Source organism: Botryllus schlosseri, chromosome 5, assembly GCF_051294905.1.
Source record: "Botryllus schlosseri isolate E-star chromosome 5, Bs_hap1, whole genome shotgun sequence".
NCBI lineage: Eukaryota > Metazoa > Chordata > Ascidiacea > Stolidobranchia > Styelidae > Botryllus > Botryllus schlosseri.
This window is the reverse complement of record NC_137240.1, coordinates 2,088,655-2,110,681: the sequence shown is the minus strand read 5'-3', so window position 1 is coordinate 2,110,681 and position 22,027 is coordinate 2,088,655. Positions and strand designations below refer to the sequence as shown.

At 40.7% G+C, this 22,027-nt stretch overlaps 1 protein-coding gene across 4 annotated transcripts; it reads right to left on the bottom strand.

Annotated features, from left to right (window-relative positions):
* Positions 1-197: 197 nt before the first annotated feature.
* On the bottom strand, positions 198-21,876 carry LOC145438584 (protein lin-28 homolog A-like). 4 transcript variants are annotated; one of them, XM_080315920.1, is made up of 5 exons: positions 21,607-21,876; positions 7,691-7,756; positions 5,746-5,861; positions 5,028-5,197; positions 198-2,193 (listed from the first exon to the last, which is right to left on the bottom strand). In XM_080315920.1, the coding sequence occupies exons 1-5, from the start codon at positions 21,620-21,622 to the stop codon at positions 1,941-1,943; spliced, it is 621 nt and encodes a 206-aa protein (XP_080172046.1). In that variant the 5' UTR covers positions 21,623-21,876; the 3' UTR covers positions 198-1,940. The 4 variants fall into 4 exon arrangements, with proteins under 4 accessions (XP_080172046.1, XP_080172045.1, XP_080172047.1 ...); XM_080315919.1 differs by lacking the exon at positions 21,607-21,876 and adding an exon at positions 10,433-15,174; XM_080315921.1 differs by lacking the exon at positions 21,607-21,876 and adding an exon at positions 10,619-15,174.
* Positions 21,877-22,027: the final 151 nt, after the last annotated feature.

The window sequence follows — 22,027 nt, the reverse complement described above, 5'->3', positions numbered from 1 at the left end:
AAGACCCTGCTCGTTACTCTAGCGCCGAATAACCCTTCGGACATGCCTCGCATATAGGATGAACAATATCCTGTTTGAATGCGATCGCCAATAAATTCACGACAGCTGATTTTGGCGAAAATTAATCGCTTTCTTCAAAAGAACGGCCCATTGTATCCTGACGAACACTACACCGCAGAGTCGTGTGACACAATCCGCCGCTTGCATGGTAGAGTTTAATCGTCTTTTTTCTAGTAAATGCTTCGACAAGAAACAACCACTGAGATTAAGGATGCGCTTAAACATACACGGCCGAGGTAGAAATTTCCAGTTATACCAGATTTCATAACCTTGTAAGTTACGACAAATCATCTCAACAAACAATTTACAAAATGAACCGCAAATCGTAAGGTAACGCGCCACGCTACCAATGTGTCACACATAATAGGTTCCGCAAAGGTCTAATCGTAATTGATTGGCGACTTCACCTCAGTGCAAAACGTTGTTGCATTGGTAACGAAGAATAATTACTGATTTACGTATGATTACGAGTTCCACTACACTACGACATGAAAGGAAGTAGAATAACAACATTAAAAACGCGAAAACGGCCCTGAGTCAACGATGTAATAAAAATAAAATAGCAGCAATAAGCAGATAGCCGACAATTGAAGTTAAGAATTATTAATTCGCATCGGCGTGCGTTAAGTGTTAGTAGCTGGATCGATATCGCGGTTTTGAAGAGCAGTCGAAGGTCTAAGTTAACCACACGGACCCACACAGCCTTAAAATTGGTCGTGAAGCTCGTACGCTATTAGCGACAACAGTGCGTATTTAATTTATACCAGGGGTCACCAGTGCGGTGCCCGCGGACGACCGGTCGCCAAACCAAATGAGTCGCCCGCGGTCACAGTAGCAAATATTAAAATTCAAAGTCGAAGGGAAGAAGGGTTTCATACGAACCCAGTTTTCGATCGGGGCGTAGCTCGTCTTCGCCCACGCGGAGGCTTAACGGGAATCTCTAGTCTCGACGCGGAGATTGACGCTCCGGCGCGCAGTGCGGCAACGCAACAGAGACCGGACACGCTGGTGCGAGAGTTATCTGTTCTTGGTAAGGGGCGGAAACCCTGCATAGTGCTCCGAATGTCTCAGCGACGAAATCCAACTGAGGACGGATAGACGGCGGGAGTAACTGGCAGCCCGTCGCATTTATCAGTACGCAGGAAGTAGCTCTTGGTTTCAAAAGGGTCGGTGACCCCTGATTATACCGTGGTGCAAGTCTGAGGTACACTCTCAGCGAAAAAAAGCGAGTATTCACATCCAAAAGCTGGTACACGAATGAAAACAGAACCTAACTCAGAATTTGAGAATTATATCGCATTATAAATCCTACAACGCGCAAACCTCCACATCTCCACTATGTACAACATCATTTGGATTAAGATGCGGTACCGCGGGTTGTGTTCGAACTATCCACACAAAATCATATCAAGTTCATCGCTTTGCTACTAAAATACCAAGACTGCTAGAGTTGGTTAGAAACGCAGTACTTAACGTAGATTACATAGAAACATTTCATTAATTATATTAAAATTAGAGCATAGAAACATTTCGAAAATTAGATTAGAATTAGATTACCTTCATTTCGCTGTAATTAGTATAATTACACAACGATAATTATCTAGTTGTCCAAGTCATCTCAGGCCCAGTCTAAATCATTAGTATTTTTTGGTATCATTTGCAGCTTGAAGCAAAAAAGCATCGTTAATTTGAGGTAGTGGCGGTTGCTTACGATATGATCTACGATACGATACACGCTCGACCCGTTCCGTACGATTATCTCGTCACGGTAAGCGTGCGTGACAGTCATCTCGGACGGAGGTACAGTTGAAATACAATGTCTTTCAAGGATATGGTACGACCGAGGTTGGAGCAACAGTTCGGATTCGCCAGTTCTTTGATCAGCGCGCCGAATGCGAGTCGGAATGCTCGTTTCGCGCCGCGCGCGGTGACTCAGCATCAACTTCCTGACTTGTGCCTCCCTCGTTTGCATTTTGGCTTGGTGTCTTTGGTGAGTCTGTTGCTGGCTTGTCACGTTTGACGGGGCAATCCGCGACCAAGTGGTCGACGGATTTACAGTGGTGACATCTTTTCGGGAGCGGTGGAAGATTGCATTCTTTTGCGTGGTGGCCTCTTTCGTCGCAGTTATAACACCTAAACACAATGAATGATGGGAGAGCTTGTTGGAGGTACATGACTTCAATATACAACTGAATAATGTGTCGGTATTGAAATAGGGTTAACATATTTTGAGATTTTGAGGACACTTTATAGAAAACCCTGACAGTTTTCGATCAATAGTGCCTGTGTTTACTAAAAAAGCTATTAATCGAATCGAAATAGCATGACACTCGTCAGAGGCAGACTTGAAAACAAAACTACAAAATTCTCAGCCTTTACGAATTAGATTAGAATTACAATTGCTGAATTCGCTCGAAATCAGACATCCGAATTGGAAAGAAATGCAACAGTAATCAAGTTTTAGAGGACCTTTGGAGGTACGAACTTCAATATACAATTGAATCATGTATGTTGATATTGAAATAAACCCGAATAATTTGGGATGGTACTCGACAGGGTAATAGTTGCGTAACTAGAAAATTATCAGCTTTTACGACTTAGATTTTTAGAATTACAGTGACAGAATTCGCAAAACTTGTAAATTAGAATTATAGAAAGAATAGAAAGAAATACAACAAAACCGAGTTCAATTCATATCCAGGCCCGTAACTGCCGCAACCCAAACCCCCAATTAGGGGGGGGGGCGAGCTCGAAGAATGCCCAAAATTATTTCGTGAATTAGCATAAATTATAAAGAATTTTCGCGTCCGGCGCGATTTCAAGTTGCCAATTATCTTGATTTTTGGGTACTCTTCCCCCCAAGAAAAAATGCGAAAGATTTATAGAAATGGGCATATCGGCGTTGGCCATTACCGCGCCACGACGCACCAAGACATATAAAGTAGGCCATGTACCATGCGACTCCAAGAAGTGTGCCAGAACGATCGGCAGCGAGAAAACCTTGGCCGAAAAGGACTGCCCTAATGCTGACCGAAAACTTCATTATATATGCAAAATATTGTCATGGCAATCTGAACCTCACAAAACCAATACCATCCCGCAGGGGAAAATTATATGCCAGTGAAGAAATACCAAATTCGAATCGTGTGCGTCTTTTAGTATCCTAGCCTATATTTTTTATATAGCAGGAGGTCACGAAATAACATCCTGTTAAGGATTTATACCAACGGGTCCTACAGATTCCAAGACACCTCACTCAACTCTACCGGTAAATCTGATTACCTGAGCAGAGAGGACAAGAAGTTGATAGCAATATATTTGTAATTCCCGATCTTATTCACCGATTTTATCATGAATTTTCGCGCTTCGCGCTGGCTCACGCGGCAGTACCACTCATTTCGTGGCAAAAGCGAACAAGATGATGTGGGGTAGGTTTATCACCCTATGGGAGTCCAAGACCCAAGATTTTTTGCGGGGCCTGACGAAATGCTGTTTCGTTCCTGCCAACGGGTATACGTCCGAAGATGTTTAATTATAATATTGAGGGGTCCTACCTTTTCAAACACACCTCACTCAGCTCTACCTGTAAATCTGATTACGTATGAGCAGAGAGAGATTTAGTTTACTTAAAATCCGAATTACTGAATTGCTTACAAGTCCCGATTTCTGCGCACGGCAAATGTAAATATTACACTGGAATGTTGGCTATGTTACACATACTCATAATGACTTTGCGTCGCACAGCATCCTAGGACTCGTCTGTAAAGTGATAAAGTGTGGAAAACTGCTTCGGAAATCAATGTCTTGTACGAGTGAGTTTCTTCAAGTATTGCCTAATACGGAACATCCCGCTAAGGACATTGCTTCCTCCAAGACTGACAGACAATAAGCAGATAGACGGTAACAAAAACGTGACCTCTCTAACCGAGTCACTGGGCCGGTATATTTTCATCAACGCCATTCCAAACAGTACTAATCGGTAACAAACTAATCTCAAGCGGTGAAAGTGATACTGAGCCCTCTAATCCGAAACACCGGCCTCGAATATCCCCCAGAAATTCCACTGCACATCAGGCACTCCATGCAAGGAGTCACTGTTTACGTATTTATATTAATCAAATGCATACGTTCCCAGTAATATGACGAGCCCAAAACCACTTTCAAGCATGCCCATGCGCCTATTGATTTTTCAGGATAAACATGTCTAATGGTATTGTCCCGTACAAATACTTTCATCTCAAGTTTATCCTGCATTACTTTGAAGTTAAATATTTCCTTAATCACGTTAGTAAGCCTTTCCGCGGCCGAAACCAAACCCTCCGACAGACAGGCGAAATTGATAGCAACATATGTGCAATTCCCAATCATATTGACCGATTGAATCATGAATTATAGAAAATTTTCGCGCTTGGCGCGTTTAGGTGAGAAAAGCTGACCCACTAAACGGCCCTCAATGTGAATGATATGTAAGTAGCGGTAAATAGCGAATAGCCTGAGGGTAGTCTGGGGGCGAATCCGCAGAAGTTCGGTTCATCAATATATGGGGGGCCCAAGACCAACGTTTTTTTTTTGGGGGGGGGGTGCTGGCGAAGTTCTCACAAGCATAGTTTGACTAGAAAATTTACAGCTAAGATTAAAATTAGAATTATAGCTACACAGTTTTTTCTAGATTAAACGAGAATAAGAATTTTAACGACACAGTTACTTCCAAATTAGATTAGAATTGCTGAATTCGCGAAAACTTGTAAATTGAATCAAAGTCCCGTTCATTCAAACCAGAGTTGGTTCTTCTAAGTACGAGAATGGCAAATGTCTGCACACTGAACTTGGCTTGCTTCGCACGATACAGTTCTCCCGTAGTATCTTCAGGAAAACCAAGTTATTAGATAAGAATGAATTGAAATGAGAGAAATTATAAACAGGCTGGGAAGTCATATCTATAGTATCAGTATCACTGGTTGTATCACCTGTCCGCTGCCTTTTTCCGACGCTTCAATTTCTTCTCGCTTCCCATGCAGTTACTGCCGTCGGGTCCGGAGACCTGTACCGCTTCCAGGCCTTTGTCCGACTTTTTGTACCAGACCTCGACCCTTTCGCCTTCCCGGAGACTTCGGAAACCCGGCATTTTTATTGCAGACTGTCAAGGCAAAGAAAGAGATAAAACAAAAAGTAAGTTCAGTCCGTAGCAAATTAGAGTTCATCCTCATAAGTACGAAAATGACGATGTCTGAGCACTAACCCCGGCTCGTTTCGCACTATACAGTACTCATGCAGCATTTACAGGAAAATAGGAAATAATATCGCAATTAAAATTAGATCATAGGACCATTGTACAAATTCGATCAGAATTAGATTACTGACATGAGCCCATCAAACATAGGTGTCGCCAGACTTTGGGTGTTAACCGCCGTTGTTCCGAAGTTTTAATTCATCCTTTAACGAGCTCACTGTCCAAGTGGAGCACGTTGTAGCCATTATTTACAGTCTGGAAAGCAGCCTACAGGTTTCTGACAACGGTATCGCGTACGTAACACCTGCGGTTACCACCCAAAGTCTGGCGAAACCTGATCATACTGTCTTTCCTATGGAAATGGATTTCGTTTTAGTTGGAGGGGTCTTGCCGGCAAGGAATAGCACCCAGCACTGAATCCCAGTGGGAGATGCAACATTTGCGGGGAAACCTACTTGGTAAACAAACACATCAGGAGGTGACGTATTCTCATCTTCGTCCGTCACTTGCGGTGGATCCTCCAGCGAAACGAATCCAAAGCCTTTCGCCACATTGAACCATTTGCATTTCGCTGCAGTAGATGATAATTACGGTAGGTTGAAATTATTCCACAGCGAAGGTAAATGTATATTGTCCTAAATACGCTGGGCACAATAATTCGAGTATACTCGAATCTGAATCGAGGATTAATTCTGATGATTCGTGTCGAATAGTGAGAGACGGTTTTTTCGAGTACTGAAAATTAGACGGTCATTGCCACTGAGGGTTAGTAATTTCAACGAGAATTATAGTTTCGATACTATTTGCCACTGTGGAATACTGTCAACGTGGATTGGACGTATCGCAGCATACGAAACATACATACAGCATACAACCGGGAATGTATTCTTTGTGGCGGCATAAAATGTCCATATTCGAACTCGAATGTTCACGCGACGCCACAGAGTTTGAGATGTCGCATAGGTCCGCTAAATCAATTCTGGCTAAGTTTGGGCCTAGGGTTGCCATACGTACGGAATTTCACTGTAAAAACTGCGTCCGGGAGGAAATTCTAAAATATGCCTTAATGTCCGGAATGTTGAAGGCTCAAAATATTTTCGTAAACAACATAAATAATATTATTTTTGAGCAGATTGATGCTATTTGAAATTTTTCTTCGCGCTGCGCGAGATTAAATACAACGTATATTGTTATTATTATGGGCACCATGCACCAGCATCGCAAAAATACAATCAAAAATGAATAAAATTGACACCATCATTAACTGAAATAAGTGTAATTGTAATCGCAATTACGAGGTAACGGTTAATTCCTGGGGTTGGTCAAGGCCGTTAGGATGCTTTAGTTTAGTCAAAGACAGTTATTCTAAACCTGAAGGACGTTTGCCGTTATTCTGTGGATCGCGAAGATGTTGGACGTCATCAGCTTCCAAAGTAGGCCGTGTGTAAGTCTGGGCAAGCCGACTTTTTATTAATCAGCCTATTATCAATTTTTGAGCTGGACCACGGAACATTTTCAAATTGGAAATGAGCTCGCGGCCATGAAAGGTTGGAAACCACCGGATGTGCAATCTACTGGTGTATTTTAAAGTAATATATGGAAGAACCAATATTATTGACAGAATTCATTCACAAATTTTTACAAGCAGATGCATAGAGTAAGCCCGCAAGCAGTTGCATTGATTACCCTACGGTGGGCCCAAGAGAAGCGCTTTTTTTGGCGGAACGGGACTGAAAAATGTTGTTTCGGTATGGTCAATTTAATTATTATTGCGTGGTCTGATCCAATCAACATTATCAATCGGGGTTTTTCTTTCTCTGTATATATTCAAATGATAGCTTATTCCTTTTGGTTACTTTACGGAGGAGGCGGTTATGATTGATTCATGGTGTAAAGAATTGTTATAAACCCTACGACCTACGTAGCTTCCTACTTCATTTGTGCTTATTCCAATTTGTCAACCATCATTTGGATTAAAAGGTTGTGTTTGATTTATACCGCGGTATCATTCTGAGTAAGGTTCTGTTCTCGTGTACCGCCTTGTGCGTGTGAAGACACGCCCCTTTCGCTAAGGGCACATGGACGGACAAATAAGATAGATTTGTTATATCAAACGACAAACGTGATTCTAACGAGCTTCGTGGAGGAGGAGAGCTTCAATATACAATTGAAAAATAGAATATTAATATTGAACTAATCCCTTATATTTTCGGCTGCACTCGTCCGGGGTAATCGTCAGCGGCTAGTATAGCTAATTGGAAAGAACATGGTATATCAACTAACGTATTTCTGTCATGATTAAGTATAATATTATGAAAACTGTCTTGAGGAGCATGAAATACAGATGAATATATGGGTTCACCGCTGGTATTGTGCGGAATATTTTCAACCAAAACTTACCGAATGTTTTTATTAAACCTGTAAGCTCGGAATCTTCTTCTCGATTCTCTGAGGTGGACGAATCGCCTGAAAAAAAGAATTGGTACCAGCACTTTCGATAAGAGCGAGTATTTTCTACGATTTCCTTTATCAACAAGAATTATAGTTTCGATACTATGTCCACTGTGGAATGCAGTAAACGCGATTGGTCGTGTCGCAGCATACGAAACACGTATTACAAGGCTACGTATATGTTAGCGCAAATGGTATATCTGTGAAGTCATGATCTACCCACATCATTTAAACCGCCTTAGTTATCCAAATTCAACAGGTTGCGTGTGGTCTACAGTAATTGCATAGTAGCAGGCATACATGGATACGTATTTGAAAACACATCGCAACGTAAAACGAACTTTCGTAATCATGACTCAGCTCTTCAAAGCACCGCGTATGCTTCCCTTTCATAGTTAGCGTATGACTCAAGGGTGAAACTTGGGATACAAGCTGCCCCGTGAAATCATGTGAACGGTCGCCGTGTGCCACGGGCTGTGTAAAATCAAGTCGTGATTGATCAATGATCGGCCCACGGAACAATATCACATTGAGCGCGCGTGTGTCGATTTAAATCAGTATCGCACACAAGTCTGCTCTAGAGATTACCGGACCTCGATCTCACAGATCCATTTCGCCTGCTGGCATACATATGCCACTTCATTTTCATCGCTTGACCTTGTTATGTTATCTTCTGTTACTTTAAATTCAGTGTACATAGCTCTAGATCAGTGGTTCTCAACCTTTTTTGGCTTCGTGGACCCCTTTGGACCGTCACAGACCCTCGCGGACCCCCTCCAGTTTTAGTTCAAATTTGTCTCTATTATGGTGCAACCGTCATCTGTCTCGTGCAAATATGGACTGTATAGGCTTGTGATAAACAGCAACAAAATGACCTTTCTTGAAAATAACACCATACTATTTATGTAGAAATTGGAGAGACTTTTATTATTTCAAAGCTAATTTCGCAGCTGTTTGTCTTGCAGTGCGTGGTTGTGTCTTGAAAATCCGCATCTTCGATTTGATATGAACGAGTGCCGCGAATCCATTTCCACACATATAGATAGAGGCTTATTGAATGTAAACGTGGAATGGCAATGGCCGATTTTGCGGCTTCATTCCGCTTCGCTGAGGCTGGATCCAGAATTGTTTTGCGTAAGCGACTTTGGGATTTCTGGCATTCCAAAAGTTATCTTCCAGAGCGCAGAATTTACTGAATCTGGTCTTGATCGGAAGCTACTGTTAACATTCGATAGTAATATTAACGCGTAACGCTTCCGACGTCACTTTTGGTGTGCTCGCTACATTTATGGCACCAAAATGAAGAAACATATTTTTAATGATCATATCACATTTATTTTTATCTAGCATCTCATCCGGAAGTTATTCTGAAATAGTGGTTATTATTTACACAGGATGAAATGAATTTCGTGGCGATAAATTTTTATTTGAAACGACTATTCACTAATTTGATCCGACTGACAACCTCAAATCGAAAAGGTTGATTGACCTTACTATCTCCATGTTTATATTTTCTCCACAAACCCCCCAAAAACGTCTCTAAACGGCAATATGTTTGTATCAGTAGGTTATTGGCAATTTGGCAATCGAAATGGATTTGCACAGTAGTATATTACATGTCAGACGATTATTCTGATGATGTGATTAATGAGGGTTAGCAGTTGTGGAGCGAAACTGCCTCACGATTTCCCTGATTTAAAAAAATTACATATTAGGTTTTCAATCACATTGCAAATTTAGAGGTCTCGCGGACCCCCTGAAATTGCTTCGCGGACCCCCGGTTGAGAACCACTGCTCTAGATGTTAGATACTAAAGTGTGATTGAAAGACTATACTACCAATTTCTTTCGACTCCTTCCTATTTTGTGATGAAATCGTTAAAACACTGAAGATAACTGAACAAGAGAACCTATTTGCAGCGAAACAATTATGATTCACTAATTCTCGCTGTGTTTCAAGGACAACTGAACCATTTATTAAGACAAAAGAAGAGAAATGGCAAGGCGAGGCCGTTTTTGATCAGGCACGCTGCATTTATGAATCCGTAAAATACATTTACTGATACGATTGTTGATATACAATGTTATTTCTAATTATCTACGATAGTTGCTGACGACTACCCCTGACGAGTGTCAGCCCGAAATATTCGGGTATATCTCAATATATAATATTCAATTGTATATTTCGCAAGTTGTTGTTCGCTGCGCTGTATCCAATCACCATTGATCGGAATGAAGTCAATCTCAGGCGTCTAATTCAGGGTTACTAATTCGAGACGTCCTCTCAATAAATATTTGGTTTAACAAAAAATTTCCAAGTATATTCACTCCCAGGAATTTGATGCTTTTTAGCGAGAACTGGAGGCTTGAAACGGAATCCACAATATTCAGGCTGTCACTTACTTAAAGGTATATAGTTTGCTTGATTGGCCAAGACCTTCAATGAGATAAACAAGTGCGGTCTGTTGGTCGAAGCGCTTGGGGCTGACTGAAGGTACTGCAATTTGGGTATTCTATGCGCTGTTGTGACCCTAGTTTACTCATTAACAGAAACTCACAGAAATTATGTAAATGCTCGCCGCTTAAACTGACTATTGTCACTTTCCACGTAGCTGAACGACATTTTAGAACGATTTGACTTATCCTTTATTAATATTAACATTATGTCGAACGCACCAAAATAACCCAGTACCTTTACGGGCAGTTCTTCCAATCATTACGTAAACACGCGATTAGAGCGACAGTGTCACACAAGCGACACAAATAGCAAGCTATTAGAGCGTACCATTTTTCTAAAACAGAAAGAGCATTGTAGGGTTATTATGGTGCAAACCTAACCTATTCTGAGAACTAGTAATATCTGCAAGGCCGTAACTACCTGTTTGCATGCAGTTGTAGACTCAAGACGCTTTCCCGGTACCAGACCCAAAATGGTTAATGCCTATGGCAATTGTCAATACAATATCTAATCAACTTATGATTCACGACTCGAATGTATACCATTGTGATTCAAAACACTTGGAGACGAAAACACCATGTGTCTCTCTCTCTCTCTCTCTCTCGAAGCGTGACGGTATTTAACCGTACTGAATCCAAAGTCCAAACTATTCGACAGTCCAAACACTACTATTCGGTTGAACATTTCTGCAATCTTCACCGCAAAAAGATAAACTGTAGCTGTGGTCAAGCAAGCTTCCAATATTCTATTACCAAATAACCAAACGTGCCCCATGGTTTTGTGAGACACACAATTTATCCAATGCATGAGTCACGGGTCATATAAGTTTGTTTACGACTTTTGAGAGATGCCGGAGGGAGCCTCGTATGTGACTAGTAAGTAACAACTCAAATCGTTATGCCCACATCACATCAAAACTGATAGTTTGAAGTACATTGTAAATAGCTGTAACAAATGACATCTGCAATACTCTTTTCAAGGGTTTTTACTCGAGGTTCACACGAACACCAGAGGTTCTCTGAGCCAGTGTCAATGGTTCTCTGGGAGCCAAGACACACGATTCACACAGCAAAAGTCACACTGAATTGCAGTACATATTGGCATCATCTTTTCTATTTGTGTGAAAATCATATTTTAATGTTGTTGTTGTTGACGCTGTTGTTGATGCACCGTTCATTCGTTACAGTGAGAATAGTTGTAGTTGTACTTGTACACGATATATCTAGTGTCGAAATATAGTCATTATATTAGACGAATTAGAGCGAGAACCCTGTAATCTAATTATAGCCTAGTTTGTAAAATGTTTCTATGCCTAATTTTACTTATGATCTAATTTCTGGTTTTCCTGAAAATACTACAAGAGAAATGTATCGTGCGTCACGAGCCTAGCTTGCTGACACATTAACATTAGCATGATTATTAGGGATGGGAAAAATGATTCTAGTACTCGAATCTGAATCGAGTATTAATCTTAATGATTCGAGTCGAGTAGTAAAGGACGATTTTTTCGAGTACTGAAATTATGCGCTTATCGCCACTGAAAGTTAATTTATCAACGAGAATTATGGTTTCGATACTAATTTTCACTGTCGAAGCCTTGAAACCTGGATTGGCGGTATCGTAGCATACGAAACATATATTACAAAGGTACGAAGGTTACGAGATGTAGCACATTTCCGAAGTCATGACTATCCCACAATATTATCACCAAGTGGAATGAAATCGATATGTTCGAAAAAATGTCAAAGTGATGGATCATGGATATTCTTTGCGTTCGCATAAACGGTATATATTCGATATTTGACGTAAAACATTCTGTTATGACGTCATTATGAGGGACACTCGATTACTCGACTCGAAGCCTATTACGTGATTCAGAATCGAATCACTCAGACTCAGATACTCGATTTTGCCCAGCCCTAATGAATAAGAGAATGACCTCCGATAGATATGAAGCGGGGTCAACGAATATCGTAGGCCTCGTATGAAGCTGTCCAACCAAGCAAGTTGTCCAACTTTGCTTGGAATGATGGATTGGGAGTGTGCCTATTCATTCTTGAGATTTCAATATGGCGACCAGGGAATATCTTCCTTAGTGTCGCGAGCATCGATATCGAATTACGACGTTTCGCTACGTCATCGGATATGACTCAAGATTGCTGTAAGTGTGTGTTTAGAGTTGACAAGGAAACCAGTCGAAAAATTCACATCCAATGGTCAGTTACGGTACAAGCGCGTGTAGCAGAGGATGCGATTGTCGGCGGACGGCGACGGACTTGGTTCGCAATACAGTGACCAAATTTCCCAAGCGAAAAGGTGAATACACAAGAATATGTGACCTGATCCCTATTTCGTCACCTCGCCAGCAGAGTGAAAGACCCCCATGAAAGCTGTACTCTGCAAACGTTAAATGTATCAAAGGCTTGGGAAAACCCGGCATATTTTCTTCGCAGAGTCAGCGGCCAATAACAACCACGGTTGGTGCGACTCGGATGACCTTTTAGGGTGGCTTTGTATGGGGATCGTTGATGTTGATCGTTGATGCGACCTGAGTGATTCGATTTTAAATGGAGCATTATATGCTTCTAGTTGAGTATTCATCCCTCACAATGCCCCTCGTTATAGCGTCACAACATTATGAATGATGTGGAGATGCCGATATGTCATTTCCACCAGACTTGGACAACTAGATAATTCTAGCTGTCTAATTTCACTAAATTAGAGCGAAATGCCAGTAATCTAATTCTAATCTAATTTGTGAAATGCTTCCATGCTCTAATTCTAATTCTAATCTAATTTGTGAAATGTTCGTATGCTCTAATTCTAATTCTAATCTAATTTGTGAAATGTCCGTATTCTCTAATTCTAGTTCTAATCTAATTGTTTTCCTGAAAATGCCTCTTTGTCCGAGGCATATTGCACTATTGCAGTGAGTTAAAAAGAATATCCCGCTTGCGCAGGGAAATCCAGTGCCAAGCCGCCATCGCATTACTTACACTGTGCAGTCATAGTAGATATTATGAGGAATATAGCCTGCTAGAGTAGCTTGTAGTCTGCGAACAGCATTCTAGTTTCTAAAACTTTACGTTAGTACATTGCCATTCTGACTAACATGGGCGATGCCCATGGATACCATAAAAGAAGTAATATTTTATTAAAGTATAGTAAAAATCGAGCCAAGCTTGGTGTACAGAAGTTAGCCATTCTCATGTTTATGGGAATGCACTATTGTTGTTGTTTATTAAACAAAAATATGTGGCGCCTATCGCCTCACGGCCTTTTGCACCACGCACTGTGATTTGATTTGAACTGCATTTTGCTGTATTCATTTCCCATATACAATTTCATTCCATTTCCAAGTTTTTGCGAACTAAGTATAGCTCTAATTCTAATTCTAATCTAATCTGGAAAAGGCTTAGTAGCTCTAATTCTAATTATAATCTAATTTGAAAAAGCTGTGTAGCTCTAATTCTAATTCTAATCTAATTTGGAAAAACTGTGCCGCTCTAATTCTAATTCTAATCTAGTTTGAAAAAAACTGTGGAGCTCTAATTCTAATTCTAATCTAATTCAGAAAAGCTGAAAATTTTCTAGTTGTCCAAGTCTGATTTCCACTAACTTGCGTAGCTTTGTACTATAGAGAACTAACGTACGGATAGATGCGCATCTCGTGATTCACGGTCGAGTGATGCTACAGTTGCAAATTTGTCGTCGCTTCATAGCATGAAACGGCAACGTAATTGCTAATCCCATAGATGACGACCCGAGCGCTCAAATTTAATAAAGTTGATCTTATTTGAAAGCTACAATCGCGCTGATTCTGATTATATACATCAACATCTGATCAGGACAATGGAACCCCCTCAAAGTCTGAAAATCGGCATTGTTCTAAACAATAGCAACGACGCAGCACAATGACCATAGCAATGGTCCTTGCATGGCTGCGATTGTTCAGAACAATGCCGATCAACTTTAGTAAATTTGAGCGCTCGCGTCGTCATCTATGGGATTAGCATTACGTTGCCATTTCATGCTATGAAGCGACAACAAATCAGCGGCTGTAGCATCACTCGACCTTGAATCATGTGATGCGCATCTATCCGTAGGTTACTTATCTATATTTGTACTAGACATGTTTCCTATGCTGTGAGACGACTAAATAATCGAGGTTTACAGCATTCCACAGTCGGAAATAGGATCGAAACTCTAATTCCAGTGGCAAGGAGCGTTTCATGTCAGTGTTCGAAAAAATGATCTCTCAATACCCGACTTGAATCACTTGAATTAACGCTCGATTCAGATTCTAGTACTCCAATCATTGTGCCCAGTACTAATCCTTGATAAAAGTGTTGGGAGAAATACGTGGATGAGCTGTTATCGAGTACGATACATAGTAGTACCGGAATGACTCAAATCTTCATTCGCACCGAGTAATTGGGCTTACAGGCAGTGATATTAATCATCTCAGATAATCATATTGAACCGTGTTTCGAAATATACTGCGTTTTCTATGGCCGAGTTCAAGAAATCAGTGTATGTCTAAGCAGGACCAAACAGCACTTCGCGAAAATTTTCAGCAATTCATGATTGAATAGGTCGATATGATCGGGAATTGCATATATGTTGCTATCAATTTTATCCTCCCTGCTCATGCTCACGTAATCAGATTTCCCGGTAGAGCTGAATGAGGTGTCTTGGAAACTGTAGGAGTGTAGGGCCCGTAAATAATAATTAAACATATTCGGTCGGTATAATAAATTCATTACATGATGTTGTTTCGTGACCTCCTGCCTGCTATGTCAAAATATGTTGAAATCGCCCAAACATACTAAACTAAAAGACGCACACGATTTCAAATTGGCAATTCTTCACTGGCAATTAAATTTTCCTTGCAGCTACGCATTTGTCTTGCGGACTTCAGATTGCCAGGACAGGAACATTCCGTGCCAGCAATTTAGGCGCCCATGGACAATTAAACATACATGCTTATGTATAATATCGAAGTTTTCGGCCAGCATAAGGGTAGCGATTTTCGGCTCAGGTTATCTCGCCGCCGATCGTTCTGGCACACTCCTTGGAGTCGCATGTTACATGGCCTGAAACTGTATATGTCTTGGTGAGTCGTGGCGCGGTAATGGCCGACGCCGAAATGTCCATTCGTATAAATCATGCGGATTTTTTTTGCGGGGGGGGGGGGAGTATCCAATAACCCAAATATTTGGCAACATTAAAACGCGCGTTGCATAAATTTTCAAAAAAAACTTCACTGATTGGGGGGTTTGGGGTGCGGCAGTTAAGGTCCTGTGTCTACGCATCGAATATGGTAGGATGTATGCGTATAGTCATTGCGTGATCGCTGCAGTGTTGGGATCAAGTCATTACCATCGAGCCCGAAAATCACGGTACCTCACCCAAGCTTCACAAACGATTCTCTATCGCCCGGAGACGGACTATGTCTGATTATACTAAATTGAAGCAAAATGGCGGTAATCTAATCCTAATCAAATTTATTAAATTTTCTATGCGCTCATTTTAATTCTGATTTGATATCTGGTTTTCCTGAAATGCTATATGATAACTGTATAGTGCGAAACGAGCCAAGCTTGGTGTACATTTGTCATTTTCATGCTTATGAGAACCGAATTCTGATTTGATCTGAGCCGAACTTGAATTTTTGTTGCATTTCTTTTCAATGCGGAATTTAATTAAATTTCCTAGTAGCGAATTCAGTAATTCCAATTCTCATTGTAATCCAAGTTGGAAAATTGTCCAACCCTGCTGGGATCTAAACCAAGTCACTCCGAGTATGATTCAATGTAAGCGTATAGTATATTGACCGAAACGCTGTATGTAGGCCTACCGGATCCACGACATTTCGACATGACGAAATATTTATCTGCCCTTATCGGTGTGTCATCGTTAGGGCTGGGCAAAATCGAGTACCTTGAGTGATTCGATTCTGAATCACGTATTATGAGTCGAATCGCGTATTCGAGTATCACTGATTATGACGTAATACAATGTGTAAGATGCCAAGGTTCAAATATGTACTCGTGCATTTTATGCCGTCACAAAGAATATAATGCCTGTTATTCATCACATTACTTATACTTCGGTATTTTCTCGACTCTATCGATTTCATTTCACTTGTGACAATGTTGTGGGAGATTCATGACTTCGGAAATGTGTTATTCCCAGTAACGTTCGTAGCTTTGTGCTATATTTCGTATGCTGCGATACGGCCAATCAAGGTTTCAAGGCTTTCAAAGTGGAATTAGTATCGAAACCATAATTCTCGTCGACAAGATCAGTGACGAGGAGCGTACAATTTCAGTACTCGAAAAAATCGTCTTTTGCTACTCGACTCGGATCATTATAATAATTACTCGATTCAGATTCGAGTACTCGAATCATTGTGCCCAGCCCTAGTCATCGTTGCACGGTATCGGGAAAGTAGGGAGCGATGGGTCACAGTCACAACTGACTAATATTTTAGTAATGTTCTACAAATAATATGGCGCTTTTATAACAAAAAGGCAATCATTAATATCTCCTTCACCGGTATGTTATGGAATCCATAGCAGCCCCATGGTTTCTTAAGTACATTTAGAAAATAAGACTGCGCGAGTGCTCGGTCACGCCAAGTCAGCCATGCTGTCATTCATCGGTTTGGTCACATGCAGTTCAATATAACACCGATTGTGAGATTTGTGAGGTTGCCAAATATCCAGTGTGACTTCGAATCGGAGTCCATTAACATTGAAATCGATTATTAGTCACTCCACCTCCTCCGCTCAGTACATACTACATGTACTTAGTAGTTAGATATACATAAACACATTTTACATAGCACTTGATTACGCTTGGCATTGTTTATAGTTGTTGTTGTTGTACAATTTGTTCTTATACAGTGAATAAATGTGCCAAAAACCCTTTTTGTGAATAATCAAGACTCGTGTTCCAATATGCATCTCCTCTCCATAGTCCACAAAACAAACAAACTCATACCTCACATAGCAAATGGCTTGCTTTTCGAATGCAGGCCCAGAAAAACAAACTGTTGACATCTATTGTAGTTGATGAATCGATGACTCATACCATGTGCGTATTTACTTCACGGTCCGATTTCGCTTTTAAAATGAAAAAAAGGGTCCAAGTTTGTCAAGCACGATCGCATGGGCGTTACTAAATCAACAGAGGGTGTGTCTTTTAGGGGTGTGACTGAAGGCGTGTGTGTACTGTGCTCTTTTTCAGTTCCTTTTCGAAAATATGGAGATTCAAACACGCCCTTGATCGCGGACCCTAATCATGTATGGACTTCCGTCCTAGATTACGAATCTACCTGACTTACGTATCGAGAATGACTCACTAGAAAACTGGATCGTATCTAGGCTTAATTAAAGAGAAGGAGTTTCCTACACAAGTATTCATATATCAAACCAAATGACTAGAGATTCGAAGACACTCAGACTTCGTATGTGATGAGACATATTGATATTCGTGATGGCCAGCGCTATACTGGCATGCGGGCGTGAAATAACTTGATGTCATTGAATGGTCTTGTGAAATATTTTGGAATCGGACAAGCAGGTACAAACTACTGGATTTACAAAATGCGCAACTAGAACGAGAACTTCTCACTTTTCAAAACAAGCAACTAGAATTAGAACTGTAACTAGCGAAATCTGCAACTAAAACACTACTAAATGGATTCAATCCATTCATTATTATTTTATTGGAATCGGATCGGAACAACGGTATCACAATTCAAGTCAAAACGACTCGTGTTTTCTACTTATTCTGCAGCTCAATTTCATTAAAAAACCACAACGCAGAACTAGAACTAGTCACTTTTCAAAATCTGCAACTAGAACTAGAACTATTCAGAAAAAACAGCAGCTGTTAGTTCATAGTTGAACGTCAACTAGATTCGTAGACTGTAAAAGTCTGGTTGTAAACAGCATATCCGTATTAACGTATGTTAATTCTATCCGCATCGTATTTATACCACTGTACGTCGAGTTATAGAGCATTATTCGACATGTTTACTAGGACTTGATATGCTCAGCACGTTGTGCACACGCCCACAAAACCACCCCCTTTCCAGGAAAGGGAGTGTGTTTACATTCGTGAAAAGAGCGTTTTCCGTATTTGTGAACGAATGACGTCACTTGTTTTTGCAGCTCGGCGAGAGTGGTTTCAACCTTGGAGATCGATATTGTTACCAAAATAACGGACTACGTGCCATACACGCCAAGGAAACAATGATATATTTTGATACCTCGATATATTTCAAATACCATTATCCGATTCCAAGCTTCCGAGTCCGAGACATAAGAATTTAATTGAATACGGTAGTGCATTCTTATTGAAGTAAACCCGAATATTTTGAGCTGACACTCGTCAGCAGGTAGTCGACAATTGTAACGCACATTGCAATATGTATTGCATGCCTACGCTGGCGCCATCAACTATAGCAACCTAGCTCTTGGCTATGATTTACTCTACGCCAAATGCAGTGATCCGTATATTGCGTTAATATTAGGTAGCACACACGACCACACATGATACCAAATGATATGCTCTGTTGAAGCAAAGGTAATAGTGGTCAATGACGCGGACAGCGGACAGCTTCTGGTCTCGCATGATAATGTGGCCCGCGGCCCTGGTCTACGTTTTCGACCATGAACATTAACAAGACAACGCGGCGTCGCAATCTAACTTATGTTCACGTGCAGTCTAAACTAAGGGTCTCTTTCCATGTCCTGCCCAACATGCAGCCAGACTTCAAAGAACTTTGATCGACCACAGATGTCTCATCGACTTCTAAAGCTATTGAAGTACATTACGTTAATAAATTCATTGACTACTGTGTTTGGTCTCTATGTTTTACCCTTAAAGTTTACATTACATACGATTTATACGCGATTGATATATCGATTCAGGAACCCGGGCCGCCAAGTACTTCATTTTCCCATATCCGGCCCGCCGACTGGAGAAGTTGCCCGCCCCTGGCATAGTTTTGGGATATACTTGCGTGGCGTTTGCGACTGGGTGAAATAACCCCTGTATCAAGGTAACTGAACATTAGGGTTGTTAAAAATTAACTTTTTCTTACAGGAGTTGGAAATTTATTATAATTTTTTTTCTTCTTAAATTTAACTGCCACAAAATTTCGATTGATAAACAAAATATGCATCCATTCGACCAAATCTACTTTTTGAAGCTTGTGTACATTTCAAACCGTAATTTTCCACTTGAAGAACTTTTGGCATGTCCATATCAATAATATCTACTTGCACTCTTATTTGAGTCGAAATTTACGACTTCGCGATGATTACTTTGACCAACTCTGGATGTTAGTAAGAGTTGACTGGCTACTTACTAAAATGATACCGACATGCTTCATTCGCGGTCAGGATCTATGAAACCGCTTGAACTTTCAAAGCCTACACCTCACTTTGCTCCGGGCTGCATTGCGTCATACCTTAAGTTGCCGGCGGCTTTCAAATCTCCACTCTACCAGGATAAGTCACACATCTACTTGATTGAAAACCGTGTCATTTGAAAGGGAACAAGATATGAATCAGATTCGAAAAACTTTCAGCTCTTCCGAATTAGATTAGAATTAGAATTATAGCTTCGGTATGTTACAAATTACACTAGAATTAGAATTATAGCTTCTGCATGCTCCACACATACACAGTTATTTATAATTTAGATTGGAATTCGGATTACAGAATTCGCAAAAAACTTGATTATTAAATTCCTAGTTAGAAATAAACGCGACAGAAAAGCAAGTTCACGTCATATCAAACCAGAGCTCGTTCTCATGAGCATGAGAATGCTAAATGTCTGTTCACCGAGCTTTCCAGTTGGATATTCTACAAAACATAATCATATGTAGGCTAATAGTAGCACGTAGCACATATATATCTTAGGGATTTTGGTGCCTAATCCCTTCTATAGCCCCACTTGAGGTTAGCTCAAACACACTTGACCATAATCTAGGGCTGCCATACGTCCGGAATTTCACCGTTCAAACTGCGCCCGGGAGGAAACTCTAAAATATGCCTAAATGTCCGGAATTTTGAAGGCTTGAAGTAGGATAATTTTTTTTTCGTAAATCAACAAAAACGATATTATTTTTAGGCAGATTTATGTCACTTGAAATTTTTCTTCGCGCAGCGCGCGATTTAGTGCTATATTCATTGATTCTAGTATGTGAACCACCGCCCTCGAAAAGCATGCAATCAAAAATAAATAAATTAACCATCATTTACAGAAATAAGTCTAATTGTAGTCGCAATTATAGGAGAACGGTATATTCCTAAAGTCGGTTAAGGCCGTTAAGATGCTTTAGTCAAAGATAGTTGCTCAAAACCGGGGAGTCGTTTGCCTTTATTCTGGGGATCGCAAAGATGAGAAGGTGCTGACCGTTTTTCAGTAATCAACTTATCAAATTTTGAGCTGGGCCACAGAACATTTTTAAATTGGAAATGAAGTCGCGACCATAAAAGGTTGAAAGCCACCGGGTGTGCAACCTGCTGGAGCGGAACGGCATTCAGGCTCATAAATAGTTTTATCCGCGTTACATGACATGACTTTACTATGTATAATTACGTTCGTTGCATTTTTGAAGTCATCACCTTCCACCTGCTCTCCCGCTGACTGCGATCATGTGGGTGGTAAGAGGATCAAAATTTTATAGTAACACACGGAAGAATCAATATTATAGACAGATTTCATTCACAAAATTTAAAGACCAGATGCATATGGAAACCAGATGCATATAGTAGGCTAAGCCCCCCCCCCCAGAAGTTCCATCGATTATGGTGGGCTCAAGATCAGTATTTATTTATGGAGGCTGAAAAAATGTTGTTTCGTTCCTGGTTACAACACACAACCACATAAATCCACCTACATAACATTATAGCGGATCTTGATCCGGATCGTGACCACCTCTGGTCGATAGACACAGCGTTGCTAGTGTGACGTCATATTGGCAGACAATGTGTCGTACCTCATTTTAAAATCCGCTAGTGGGCACTAAAGAGTGTCCTGAATTTGCTCCACAAAAATATGGTAACCCTACCATAGTCCAAATCAAAATCCAATGGCACAGCTACACGCATTCACCAGTTTCACTTCATTCGGGGACATCTTCTGATTAGCCCAAGGTTCGGTATCAGTCAAAATCTAACTTCAGTGCATAGATGGTACGACGCGATTATGACTTTTAAAATCGAGATAAAATTAGGATCATTGCCATTAAACTCATTTCGAGTGCAGAAAATATCATTTCTCGCAGGCGGCTTCGACCCTCCAATCGGATGCTTTCATGTCCCCCGGGGGGAGGGCGCCTCCCAGTTTGAGAACCACTGATATAGAAGTAAGGGGTCACTTACTTGGCGTAGTAGTCATTGTCAGGCGTTTGCTGTTTCCGAAGGATTCAATATATTCGTACTGATGATCAGACGACGGTCGCTCTCTTTCAAATACTAATCCACACTCTCATCGCCAAACAACGTAGCCAAGCAACGCTTCGTCAATGTTACATTTAGCGGGCTACAATTTGCTGTTCTGTTTGTGATATGCACTGAAGAAGAAATGATATTGTCATAAGCAGTGAGCTAGATAATTATAGTTGCTTAATTAGACTGAGAGCGAAATGTCGGTAATATAATCCTAATCTAATCTGTGAAACGTTTCTTCGCTCTAATTCTGATTCTAATCTAATTTGTGAAATGTTTCTATGCCATAATTTAGATTCTAATCTAATATCTGGTTTTCATGAAAATGCTACAGGAGAACTGTATAGTGCGAGAC